At 37.4% G+C, this 12,717-nt stretch overlaps 2 protein-coding genes across 4 annotated transcripts; one reads left to right on the forward strand and one right to left on the reverse strand.

Moving 5' to 3' along the window:
- Positions 1-860: 860 nt before the first annotated feature.
- Positions 861-7,640, reverse strand: LOC122045301. Its single transcript, XM_042605460.1, has 6 exons — positions 7,448-7,640; positions 7,294-7,325; positions 5,021-5,212; positions 3,022-3,072; positions 1,207-1,271; positions 861-1,116 (listed from the first exon to the last, which is right to left on the reverse strand). Exons 1-6 carry the CDS (start codon positions 7,498-7,500, stop codon positions 1,039-1,041), a joined length of 471 nt encoding a protein of 156 aa, XP_042461394.1. The 5' UTR covers positions 7,501-7,640; the 3' UTR covers positions 861-1,038.
- A 490-nt stretch (positions 7,641-8,130) lies between these two features.
- On the forward strand, positions 8,131-12,366 carry LOC122045302 (protein RDM16-like). Of its 3 annotated transcripts, XM_042605462.1 has the most exons (7): positions 8,173-8,874; positions 9,780-9,860; positions 9,935-10,061; positions 10,167-10,628; positions 10,731-10,925; positions 11,001-11,158; positions 11,310-12,366. In XM_042605462.1, the coding sequence occupies exons 2-7, from the start codon at positions 9,832-9,834 to the stop codon at positions 12,172-12,174; spliced, it is 1,836 nt and encodes a 611-aa protein (XP_042461396.1). In that variant the 5' UTR covers positions 8,173-8,874; positions 9,780-9,831; the 3' UTR covers positions 12,175-12,366. The 3 variants fall into 3 exon arrangements, with proteins under 3 accessions (XP_042461395.1, XP_042461396.1, XP_042461397.1); XM_042605461.1 differs by having other exon boundaries at positions 8,131-8,874; positions 9,780-10,061; XM_042605463.1 differs by lacking the exon at positions 8,173-8,874 and having other exon boundaries at positions 9,781-9,860; positions 9,940-10,061.
- Positions 12,367-12,717: the final 351 nt, after the last annotated feature.

Genomic DNA, 12,717 nt, shown 5'->3' on the forward strand with positions numbered 1-12,717 from the left:
TTACTGCTTTTTGGTTTTATGTTTGGATGGTGGTCTAGTTATCCTAAAAGTTTAGTATTTTATTTTAAAAATAATACATGAATTGAATCTCGGTACCATGGGCTATAATAATCTAGGCATTAACAAAATTAAGAACTGGCGAATAGTCTCGTAATAGAAGTGATAATTTTGATGACAATGTCACATTCAGAATTGGAATATGAACCACAATAAAGTCCAAGGTACATGGCATCTCTTCAAAAATTTCTGTAAGCAAAAATCAGTATCCAACCGACGAACGTGTTTCTCTGCCGTATATCTCAACGGCCAGTAGGTGCATCGACCAAGCAATAAGTCCACAGAAAAAACTCATCACTTTTATAAAATAAGCAGTCCGGCAGTGTCCATGCATGCGCCACCCACAGCCTGTAACCACCTCAGTCCATCCAGAGGCATGCCGGCTTAGGCGCAACCCAACTCTTTAAAGATTGCGCTTGTGCAGACCCAAACAGAGTTTGTCTTATTTGACACCTCTATTTGGTTACTCATTTCTAGTATATTTGACTACTCACCCACTGATGGTGCCATCCTTCGGCGTAACACAACCCATCTTTGGATAGATAATACTAGGCACAATTCATTACATGCCTGGCCAGATCCAGTTTATATGAAGCCTCTATTTGATTACTCATTTCTAGCACTAAAATACACCAAGACCCCGACTCATATGATAGCTCCATTTTGTTACTCACATATTGATGGGTCAGCACCGGGGCACCGCACAACCCATCTTTGGATGGATCATACTACGGACAACTTATTCCCTATCAGGTCAGACACAGCTTATTTGACACCTCTATTTGGTTAATCATTTCTAGCACTAAAATACAAACAGACCCAGCTCATTTGATAGCTCTATTTAGTTACTGATTACAGGCATTAAAATACAACCAGCAAATAGGTACCAGAAATATAACATATTTCTACAAGTTGTATGCCACACAACACCATACAGATGAGGTGGTTGTCCAAACATTAAACCGTCACAAGTTGCGCTCATCAATTGACGCTGGTGGCCAATCCTGCATCGCTATCAGCTTTCTGGATTTTGCGCTGTAAGTCCCCAAGAAAGTCGTTCTGTGTATAATGTGCAGAAAAAATTCAAATGCATCAGAAATAAAATATGAAGTTTCAGGTTGAAGCGAAATAATCGCTTAATTTTCATGCCTGATGGGGAAGCTTGGAGTGAACCCAGGATGATCCACTGGCTCCAGAGTACACAACTGGCCTTTCTGTAAAAGAATCAAACGTAATACTAGCATTAGGGTACAACTGCATCATCAAATTTAAGACTTGGGTTCATCACTGAAAGTTCATTGTGGATGAAGATACGTTAGATAGGTTTCTCGGATATGATGTTTTGAGTTTCATCGCTGAGAATTTACTACTCAAAGTAATGAAAGATAAGCTTATATTTTGCATCTAATGAACTTTCTACTATAACTATCAGTTGAATGTGGAGAAGGAGAAGCAAGTGAAATAATCTGTGCACAAGCCTACTAGTTCATTCACCTCTTTGTCTGGGGGAAATTCATTTTTTTTAGTACCACATTTTAGAGAGAAAAACAGAATACTGGATATCGGTAACTGAATAGTTGGAACTCAAGGCTTCTTGCTGTAAGTTTTGATCTTTGTATATAGCATTCACAGTCTGATAGGTTATCTTAGTTAAGTAGTAAATTATGTGATTGGGTTATCCACAGCTGCACATGAAGCATGTATTTGTGTACATTATTGCTGCCAACTTGTTTTCTCTCCAATTTCATGGATGATCTGGTAGAGATCTGTCTTTTGTGTGCAATTGAAACACCCATTCCTTTGCTATATTGATGTTTCCATTTTTTCTTAAGCCGATCCAATCAGTCATAAGGCCAGTTTCCCACCATTTCGGTTTGAACAAGTTTACTTCTTCCATTCCCGAGATTTGCATTCCTTATTTGCCACAGGTGCTTAGGTAATGCTCCTCTAACTATTCAGAAAGAATGCATCCTTTATTTATTTTTCAAAAATACCCTATTCTGAAAGAGAACAGGAGTGAAAGAACTGAATATAATTGTTATCTTCAAATAAAAAAGAAAGAGATCTTTATTCATTCTTTTTTCATATCCATACCCATTCAAGTAGGTGAATTCTTCTTCTTATTTATCGATAAATTTCTAAGGTTATTATTTATTTTATTACACCAGTTATGTTAGTCATTAAAGGTCCTTATTTGTCTAATAGAGTTAACTTTGTTGAGCTATGTGTTTATTTAAGATGGACTATCAGTATCTACTGTTTGGTGGATAGATCCTGGATAAGTGTGACAGAATAACCAACATTGTATAAACAAAAACAGAAATGAAGAACATTTTAGTAGGCATGGTGCATATGATATCTAGTCGAGGTGGTAGACATGCACTTATATCAGTGAGACAATCAATGAACATAGTAGTGACAGCATAATAAAGAAGTGGTAGCTTATAGCATCTGTTAGAGAAGCCAAGCAACATGACAAACGAAGAAACCTTACAATAAGAGGCCCGCCATATGATTTTTTGAGGAGAAAGAATATGCATCGTTAAAGAACTATGGTAAAAAGGCAATAGGATAAACATAACTGAAAGAGACCATGAGAGTTGCACCGTATAGCAAGAAATTAATACTTCGAGTGTGATCCCACCGGGCAATAAAATACCATGCTGCTGCTTTTTTCTCTGTTTTATGATTTACTAACTATTTGCATAAAGAAAAGAAAGTCATTCTCTAAATCATGTTTCAGGAGTTCATTTGAGCAAATGATGAAATGACAGAACTAGATCATGGGTTAAGCAATTTTACAATCAAAATTGAATCAGGCCAACTGATAAGAATCTAAATATAATCCAAACAAAAATCCAAAGTAGGTGGATTCTTGTTCATGTAGTTCCCTTCATGAGCAGGTACGCTACCATAGAAAATAATAACTAAACTAATCATGGAAACAAAGTGTATATGACTCACCGTGTACATCAGTTGATGGGTCATCCAATAGATGCACAGCTGCTGCCCAACCTGCAAAGAACAGAAAATAATTTTGACCGCAGTCACTTGTCATGGATATCAATGGATAGATCAAATATTCTTTCATGACAAAGAATCCACAAAATAAGAAGAGTTTAAACAGCCAGCAAAATATGGCTGAAATACCTCCGCTGAAAAAGTAGACAAAATGGAAAATTTGTCAAGAAAAATATTAGTGAGGAAATAAATTTTTTAAAAAAAAAAAGAAAAACATGTGCCAAGAACAGAACTTTGGTTCAAAAAAGATAGGTTATGCACAAAAATCTCAGTTGAATAAGCACATCTTGGGACTTGCCCCTGTGATGCCGCACTAATTTTCAGAGGAAAATGGCTCTAATTGGCACTGATCCAGATTGTAGATAAGAACCCTCAATCTGGAATTATTTCATTTAATGAAATAATTCGTTTGAAGAATGAAGAATGCAAAATTGAAATAATGCATACAAAAATATTCGTATGCATCAAAATATTGAGAACTAGATTGATGTGTGCAGGTTGAATACCATCAGAAACAAATTTCTAAAACATGTTATTATTCATAAGGAACTGGGTGTATGATCCCCAACAAAGGATGTGTAAAAAAGAAAATAAAATAAATGATATGAAGATTGTTCAAATAAGTCCAAAATCTTTCATAATTAGAGAAGTTGAATCAATTGTTCACTAATTTACATAATTAAAGAGATTAAAAAGACATAGACATGTTGCTAACCATTTTCAGAGCTTCATAAGATGCATATTGTCAAGCTCTAATAGTGGCTCATGAGCGACATGTGTGATGTATACCAAGTGATGGTAAAATTAAAGAATTGAAGAGAACTTGAGATTTATGTGAAGGATTAGTACGACAGGCTCATGAGCAACACGCATGATGTATAACCAGTGACGGTAAAATTAAAGAAAATAGGTTTAAATGATATGAATATGTTCAAAATAAACCAATACATTTCATAATTGGAAGAGGTGATTGTGATCACAAAATGGCATGTCAACAAAGTAATTTTAGGGGAGAATATGTAAGCAAGAGGATGACAGGGATAAGAGAATAGATTGTGTCTTTTAATTCTACCTAAAGCTTAACTTATTGGCTATCAGGATACCAACCTAAAACCCACACCTCCCTATTGTAACCAAATCATGAGACTTGATTATTTCCATTACACCTATTTATTATCAATCTATGCTCATTCCTTTTCCCACATTTTAAATAATAGAATGCCTATTTGATTGCCATTCTTGCCCTCCTATGACACCCCAATTTAGTTTTGCACAGTGAGATGTAGGTTAATAAGAAGTTATAAGCCTAGAGAAGTGAGCTATTAATAATAACTTGGGTCCAATTATTTTAGGGCACTGTTTGGACTTTGACTAGTTGATGGGTAACTTTTCTCCTTTAAGCATGGAGCACAATTAAAAGATGGCATCCACACATGACCAGTTTTAAGGAGCATTCTTGAAGTACAATTTTATATTATATTCTACAGTTGTCTTGTAGGTAAGTTAAATAGTGGCACAGAGAAGACTAGCTAGAAAACATCAAATAGATCAAAGAACAAGACGTACAAGGAAGCTGGAGAGAATATGCAAACTAGTTTTTGAGCAAATTCAATATCAACATTCATAAAACGATCTTAATAGGGAGCAGATTTTAAATTTTTCAACAACGAAAGAAACAAAAGTGGAGTTTTACCTAAACATCATCAATCAGGGTAAACTAAAAAAAGAAAGAAATACCATTGAAGCACAGAAAGTATTTAAGATCTATGTTCATATTGAATAGCTAGATAAAGGATATTTAGGTTCTAATAAGTAACTTTGATGTGTTCAAGCCAATTGTGCTTGGATGGTCAATACAAATTATATGCTTATATACAAGAAGTAAAGTATGATTAAAGAGCTATAATTTCAAACAGGCCACAAAATGCAAATGCATACTTACGCTCAGCTAGAAATTGCACAGCCTCACTGGATGAACACCCCTCTAAAGGTATTAACTTAGAATGAGTGTTCACTTTTGCAATGTTACTGTGAGGAATCTCTCCTCGTTCTACTGTAGTAAAGTTTTTCGAATAAGACGCTTGACTCTTTTCCCCGTCAAGGCCATATGAGTAATTAGGTTTATCATATCTATCTGCACAAGTAGAGAGCAGTTAATTAGCCATCAGAACAGGTTGGATACAGATCAAACTCAGTTCCCTCAGATTCAGGCAAAAGCATTAAAATAAATCAACATGTTGACAGATAACATAACCATTTCTCAGACTATGAGTATCGGTTTTTGCTTGCTGAGTGGAACAAGAATCACCTAAGGAACCAAAAATAACAGAAATGTGACAAATGTTATCGGTTTTCTATTGTTGACTCAATTTACTAATGTGAAAAAGTAAATAATGACAATACTATTTGGGAACTACTGGAAAATAGAAGAAGACTAGTTTGAGCCATTTCATCCAAATTAATTTTTCAATATGTTAAGCAAGTATTGAGCTGCTCAGATACACAGATCAAGTACCATAACAAACTTTACAGATGGGATGAAAGGAGTTTAAATTAATCCAAATGAGCAGGCATGCTTCCAAAGAGTAAAACTATCTTTTTGTATTCTTTCTTTACGAATGAGAAAATATTTCTTCTAGAAAAAAAAAACTATAACACAAGCTTAACAAAAGGAGCAAGGAACATTGCAGCAACCAATTGTCATTCCACAAAGAAATTGACAAGCAACGAAAAACCACCACCCTGTTTCCGAGTGCAATACGAATTAAAATATTGGAACATGTGTAAATGCACAGCAACATCCCTTTAGTTTTGCTCTTGGAATCTAAGGGGGCGTTTGGTTCTCTCCTAGGAATCGGAATGAGAATGAGTATCATAGTATTATGGAATGGAAATGGGTATGAGCTTGGGTATCATTGTTAAAAATGATGTTTGGTTAGTTAAATATTTTCAATCGGAATGAACCTAAATTTCCTTTTTTACCCTTATAGGAAAATAAGAGAAAAAATTAGATGAGAGAGAAAGTTGAATGTGAGAGAAACATATGATGAGAGAAAATGATGAGAGAGAAAGTGTATTAGGAAAAAATGAAGAGAAAGAGAGTATGATCAGAGAAAATGAGGAGAGAGTGCATGATAGGAGAGATTGAGAAGAGAAAAAGTATGATTAGAGAGAAAGTATGATGAGAGAGAAAGAGTGATGGGAAAAAATGAAGAGAGAGAAAGTATTATGAGAGAAAATGAAAGAGTGAGGAGAGAGGAAGTATGATGAGAGAGAAAGTGGGTTGAGAGAGAAAGAGTGATGGAAAAAATGAAGAGAGAGAAAGTATGATTAGAGAAAATGAGAGACTGAGGAGAGAGAAAATATGCTGAGAGAGAAAGAGTGATGGAAAAAATGAAGAGAGAGAAAGTATTATGAGAGAAAATGAAAAAGTGAGGAGAGAGAAAGTATGATGAGAGAGAAAGTGGGTTGAGAGAAAAGAATGATGGGAAAAAATGAAGAGAGAGAAAGTGTGATGAGAGAAAATGCGAGACTAGGAGAGAGAAAATATGATGAGAGAGAAAGTGTGCTTAGAGAAAAAGTGTGATTAGAAAAAATAAAGAGAGAGTGTGTGATGAGAGAGAATAAAGAGAGAGAAAATATGATGAGAGAAAATGAGGAGAGAGAGTATGATGAGAGAGAAAGTACGATGAGAGAGAAAGTATGATGAAAAAATAAATAGAAAGTGTGTAATGGGAGAGAAAGTGTGATAGAAGAGAATGAAGAGAGAGAAAATAAGGAGAGAGAGTATATGATGGGATAGAATATAGAGAGAGAATGAGGAGAGAGAAAGTATCTTGAGAGAGAGAGAGAGAGAAAATGTGATGATAAAATAAGGAGAGAGAAAATATGATGAGAGAGAGTTTGTGAAATAAAAAAAAATTGAACAAATATACTAAGGGTATTTTTGTCTAAACTTAATTCACAATCCTATTCCATCAAAACCCAAGGGAGGGGATGAGTTTCATCCATACCCAAATTTTTGGGTTTCATTCCAAAATCTTGATTCCATTCCCATTAACCAAACACAAGTTTTGGGAATGAATCCATTCCCTCATTCCCAAACCCATAAACCAAACGCCACCTAAGTAACATATATCACTCATTAAAAAAAGAAAAAGCAAAGTGCCAACCCGACAATTACTCGAAAAAATAAAGGTTAGAAAGATGCGATACCGCCAGATTTGCGCCGATTGAGAGGCCGGTTCCTGCAAGGAGGCAAAAGGATCAACAACGCATGCTTGGAAACACCTAGTGGGCAAAGAGAAGCACAAACGAACGAACAGCTGGTGGAAGTTTCTCGATCGATCGAACGCGGCAACAACAGTACCTCGGAGGAGGCGGTGCGAATCTGTTGACGCCCTCGGAAACGCTTTCCAGCATGTTAGCCGAGCAATCCGGAGAATCCCGAGATCGAGAGAGAGGGACGCACGTCGCCCACCCTCCTCTCCTCTCACGGTGCTGCTCCGCCTGGAACTGCGACCAAAAAGGGGGCGAAAGAAAAGGAGAGGAAGTGATGAAAAATAGATAATTTTTTTTATAATAATATTAAGTTTTTAAAGGGATTTAAAAAAAAGAAAAATGTTTATGATATATATTTTTAAATATACATTATATAAATATGATAAATTAATGTAATTCTGTAAATTATATTATAAAATAAAGCTATCATTGAATTTTAATTTTAACAAATTAATAGATAAACTATCAGGAATTAAATTTTAATTTTGATGAATTAATTGATAAATTTATTTTAATATATAATTAACATAACTGATGGATTATCTATTATAAATATATTTATTCAGATGGATCGGACAGATCAGTTTAGAAATAGCATATGACTAGTCCCAATGACTGATATTTTTGTTAATTATGCCATTTTAAAGATATATATAAATTGAATAATAAAAGGAAATAATATTTTAATTTTTATTATTTTCATATTTGAGCTTCAACAATGTTTAGCTATCGCGTGATGTACACGTGCATATCCTGGAGACGCTTATAAGGGGTTTGGGATCCAGTTTTCCCGATCTGTGACGAAACCCTAATCCCATGGAGAGGGGCTCCGAGCGGGATCGAGGGAGCCGCAAATCCTCCAGGGATTACGATCGCACCCGCGAACGTGAATCCTCTGGGGATCACCATCGTGACCGCGACCGGAAGCAACGGCATCACCACCGCAGCAGCAAAAACTCAGACGAGAAGCGCTATCAGGAGGATGATCGACGCCACCGCGCTAGGGAATTCACTCCCTCCGACACTGAGGCGGACCGTGGTCCACACCGCGAGCGATCGTCGAGCCGGGCGCGCGACTCTGCGGACCGCGAGTTGTCCGAGGAGCGGCGTCACTCGAGTAAGCGAAAGGAATATTGGGACGAGGAGGATTTGGAGAAGAATGGGAAGAGAGCCAGGATCCTGGATGAGGAGAGGGAAGGCAAACGGGAGAGGCGTCGTTTTGAGGACCACAAGGAGGAGAAGAGAGACGCTAAATCCTCAAAGAGTAGGAAGAGGGAAGAAAATTACAAGGACAAGGATGAGGTAAAACAGGATGGGAAGGTGAAAGATGAAATTTTGAGTGATGGCGACGATAAAAAGAGACAACAAAAAGAGGGCAGAAAATTTACTGATACCATGAAAGCCGAAAAGAAGGAAGTGAAGCTTCAATACGAGTTACTTAATAAGAAAGAGATCAAGGATGAACGAATTTCTAAAGATAATTTGAAGGAAGAGAATCCAGAGAGTGATCAGGAGGTAAGATGTGTTCTTTGAATTCAAAGGATAGAAGTAAGAAAAACTGATGATTAATGCACAATCTAGATCTTGAGTGAAACATTTTCATTCCGACTATAACTAAGAATAACCAATCAATTTCACTGCTATAGAATATTGATAAACCTTTTACTTTTTCTACATTTACCCTTTTGCTTTTACAGATATTTTGCTCAGTGTAGGGACATGTGTAGCCTGTTGTTTATGAGGTGTCCTAATTTGCTTGTTTTCTAAAAGAAGATTCATCTCGATCAAATTCTCTGATTTGCTCATGTGGCTTATAACTAACATACTTGAGCAGTTTTTGAAGTAAAGTAGAGGGTATAAATAATATGAATAAGTTAAAGAAATAAAAACTAAAATGTTAATGACAATTCATAAGCATGCAATCAGGCAATATTTGATCACAATTATTCTCTTTGATCATGCCCTTGATGAAGCATGTGCCTGTGGTCTATTGCCATCTGATATACCCAGTCAGGTGAGCTAAACTTTATATGAGCATGCTTTGAGTTTTAGTATGGAGTTCAAAGTTCCTTGATTTATTGTGCTTGAAGATGTAGTCGTACCAATAAGGGCATAATTGTTATTGGTACAATTTCCTTGCAATGAATAATTCCCCCCTTAAGTTCTTGCATTTGACAGTTAGGCTTCAGTCTCTTGTTTGGTTTTCTAATGATCATATTTTGTCTGAAAATTGCATCATGTAGTGTTTTTTTTCTTTTTCTTTCTAAAGCCTTTTGTAATTAAATCATGTTCTTCTTATTACTATTATTTTAAAAATTTTATAAGTTGTTATCTCGTAATTTTGGTCTATTATGTCTTTTGAAATCAATAAATTTTGATGGCATAAGGGTTTCATATCAACTTTTTTGTGGGTTATACAGGCTGCTGCTAGGGAATCATTCTATTTGGATTCAATGGTTTCTACGAATTCTGATGCATCTCATTATCCCCTGCTCACCAAGGTATCTTCATTTAATACCCCCAATGAAAATGAGGGAGTTAGTATTAGATCTGATGAGGTTCCTGGAAAATCCAGTACAGATGGCTCAGCAACTTCAGTTGCTATCAAAAGTGGCAGCTTGTCTCTTGATGCTTTAGCAAAAGCTAAAAGAGCTCTTCAGATGCAGAAGGAGCTGTCTGAGAAGCTGAAAAAAATCCCTGCGGTAATTATACTAGAGTGCTTTGTTGATTTACTTATCATTGTTATCAACTTGTTCTTCATTCCTTCTCAGCAATTAATCTAAGTAACCTTCCTTTTGCTTCTACAGCTAAACAGAGTTGTTAGCTCAAGCACTGTTAACACACAAGTTTTGTCTGATAAAGCCGGAGTTAAATTTTCTGCAGCAGGTGCATTCCAACATGCTCCCTCTGGTTCTCTGGCTTCTTCGTCTGTAGCCCATGTTCAGGCAATGCCAAGTGCACCAGAGGTTGCACCATCAGGGAATTTGTCTGCAATGGGAGGGGCTGGTGCCCTTCCTGGGCTGTCAAACATACGCAATATTGAAGCAGTAAAGCGTGCACAAGAACTTGCTGCAAAGATGGGTTTCCACCAGGATCCAGAATTTGCACCTCTTATTAATATGTTTCCCGGGCAGTTACCCATCGACATGGCTATTTCTCAGAAACCTTCCAAGGCTCCTGTTCTCCGCTTAGATGCACAGGGTAGAGAAATTGATGAACATGGGAATATTATCAACATGCCTAAGCCAACAAATCTTAGCACCCTTAAGGTAGTTTTAGTTTTTACTTTCCTCTCTCTTCACTTTCTTGATTCAAACATGCTACAACTGTGCGCCAATGATGGACAAACAATTCTTGTTATCCTTATGTAGGTCAACATTAACAAGCAAAAGAAAGAAGCTTTTCAAATAATAAAACCAGATTTAGATAACATTGCAGCAACAACTTCTCATTTTGATGAGAGTATGGGAATAAATAAAACTAAGCTGTTGAGGCCCAAAAGGATGGCATTTCAGTTTGTGGAGGAAGGCAAATGGTCAAAGCAAGCAGAGATAATGAAATTTAAGGTTTGTCACACTACTTTGCTTTTTTTCTTTATATGAAAGTCAACTTTACTCTGGATGCACTGCTTTATTCCGCAGAGTCAATTTGGAGAAGCACAAGCTAAGGAGTTAAGGATTAAGCAAACCCAGCTTGCAAGGGCAAAAGCTGAGCCGGAGAGCAATCCAAACCTGATAGCAGTAGGAGTGAGGATTAAGAAGGAGAAACAGAAGGATGAAATACCTGAAATTGAGTGGTGGTAAGTTGTTGCTTTAATTTATGATCTGTTTAGAGGAAAGTCTTATAAGTTGGGTTTGTATCATGTTATACATTCTTGTGAAAAGCATCTTCATATAGAACAGTTCATTATAGTCCTTCGAATCGCTTAACTGATGTTAATTTACATCCAGGGACAAACCTTTACTACCTGGAGCATCTTATGATGATGATGATGTGGAACAAAAACTTAATATAGAGAAAATTACAATTTATGTGGAGCACCCTAGACCAATTGAACCTCCTGCAGAGCCAGCCCCTCCACCACCACAGCCTCTCAAACTGACAAAGAAAGAGCAAAAGAAGCTTAGGACCCAGAGGCGTCTAGCGAAAGAGAGGGATCGGCAGGAGATGATCAGACAAGGCCTCCTAGAGCCCCCCAAGCCTAAGGTTAAGATGAGTAACCTAATGAAAGTTCTTGGTTCTGAAGCGACTCAAGACCCAACAAAACTTGAAATGGAAATTCGTAGTGCTGCTGCTGAGCGTGAACAAGCACATGTGGACAGAAACATTGCTCGCAAGCTGACACCTGCTGAACGACGCGAAAAGAAAGAGAAGAAGCTTTTTGATGATCCAAGTTCACTTGAGACTTTTGTTTCTGTATACAAGATCAAAGACCTCTCACACCCACAAACACGTTTCAAAGTCGATGTGAATGCACAGGAGAATAGGCTGACCGGATGCGCTGTGATATCAGATGGCATTAGTGTTGTGGCTGTGGAAGGAGGTAGGAAATCGATAAAAAGGTACGGGAAGCTGATGCTAAGAAGGATCAACTGGGCTGCTGCAGTGGGCAATGAGGAAGAGGGGGCCGAGGATGCAAATGCCCCAGCCAACAGTTGTGCTTTGGTTTGGCAGGGCAGTGCTGCTAAACCTAGCTTCAACAGGTTTCTTGTTCACCAATGCAGAAGTGAAGCTGCTGCTAGGAAGATATTTCTTGACGCTGGAGTTCCACATTACTGGGATCTGGCTGTTAATTTCGTGGAGGAACTAGCGTGAGCAATCTGACGGGGCAAGTTATTTCACCTGATGTGTCAGGTTCTCGAGCACAATATTTCCATACTCATTGTTTGTGTGGTTGTAGGACAAACTACTGGTCATCTGTTGCTTCCGTGGCTTTAGTAGACGTGAGATGTGGTATTGCTTGACGATTTTCTTCCATTGGAAAATACTTGCCGTCTCTCATGCCAAGTCTACTGTCATATATATATATATATATGGGTGTATGTGATTTGTCATGTTTACGTTGTACACTCCGTGAGCACTATGTATACGTTGCACATCTATTGTGTGTAATGGGTGTGGACGACTATGTGAGTTGAGGACGTCCGATGCTCCCCAACTATGCTGTAAATCAGGATTCCGTGCCTGTGCTGTGGACCCGAGTGAGTCAGGGCTGTCTAGATTCGGAAGTAATTTGAGCGTTGCAAGTGAGTCCGAGTTGGGATGCATGGATCACTTCTGAACATCCCGACTCTTAGGTCCACAATATATATATATATTTCATATGTTGTGTTCCAAGTGAGTCAGAGTTGGGATGCA

Source organism: Zingiber officinale, chromosome 2B (genome assembly GCF_018446385.1).
Source record: "Zingiber officinale cultivar Zhangliang chromosome 2B, Zo_v1.1, whole genome shotgun sequence".
NCBI classification, from domain to species: domain Eukaryota; kingdom Viridiplantae; phylum Streptophyta; class Magnoliopsida; order Zingiberales; family Zingiberaceae; genus Zingiber; species Zingiber officinale.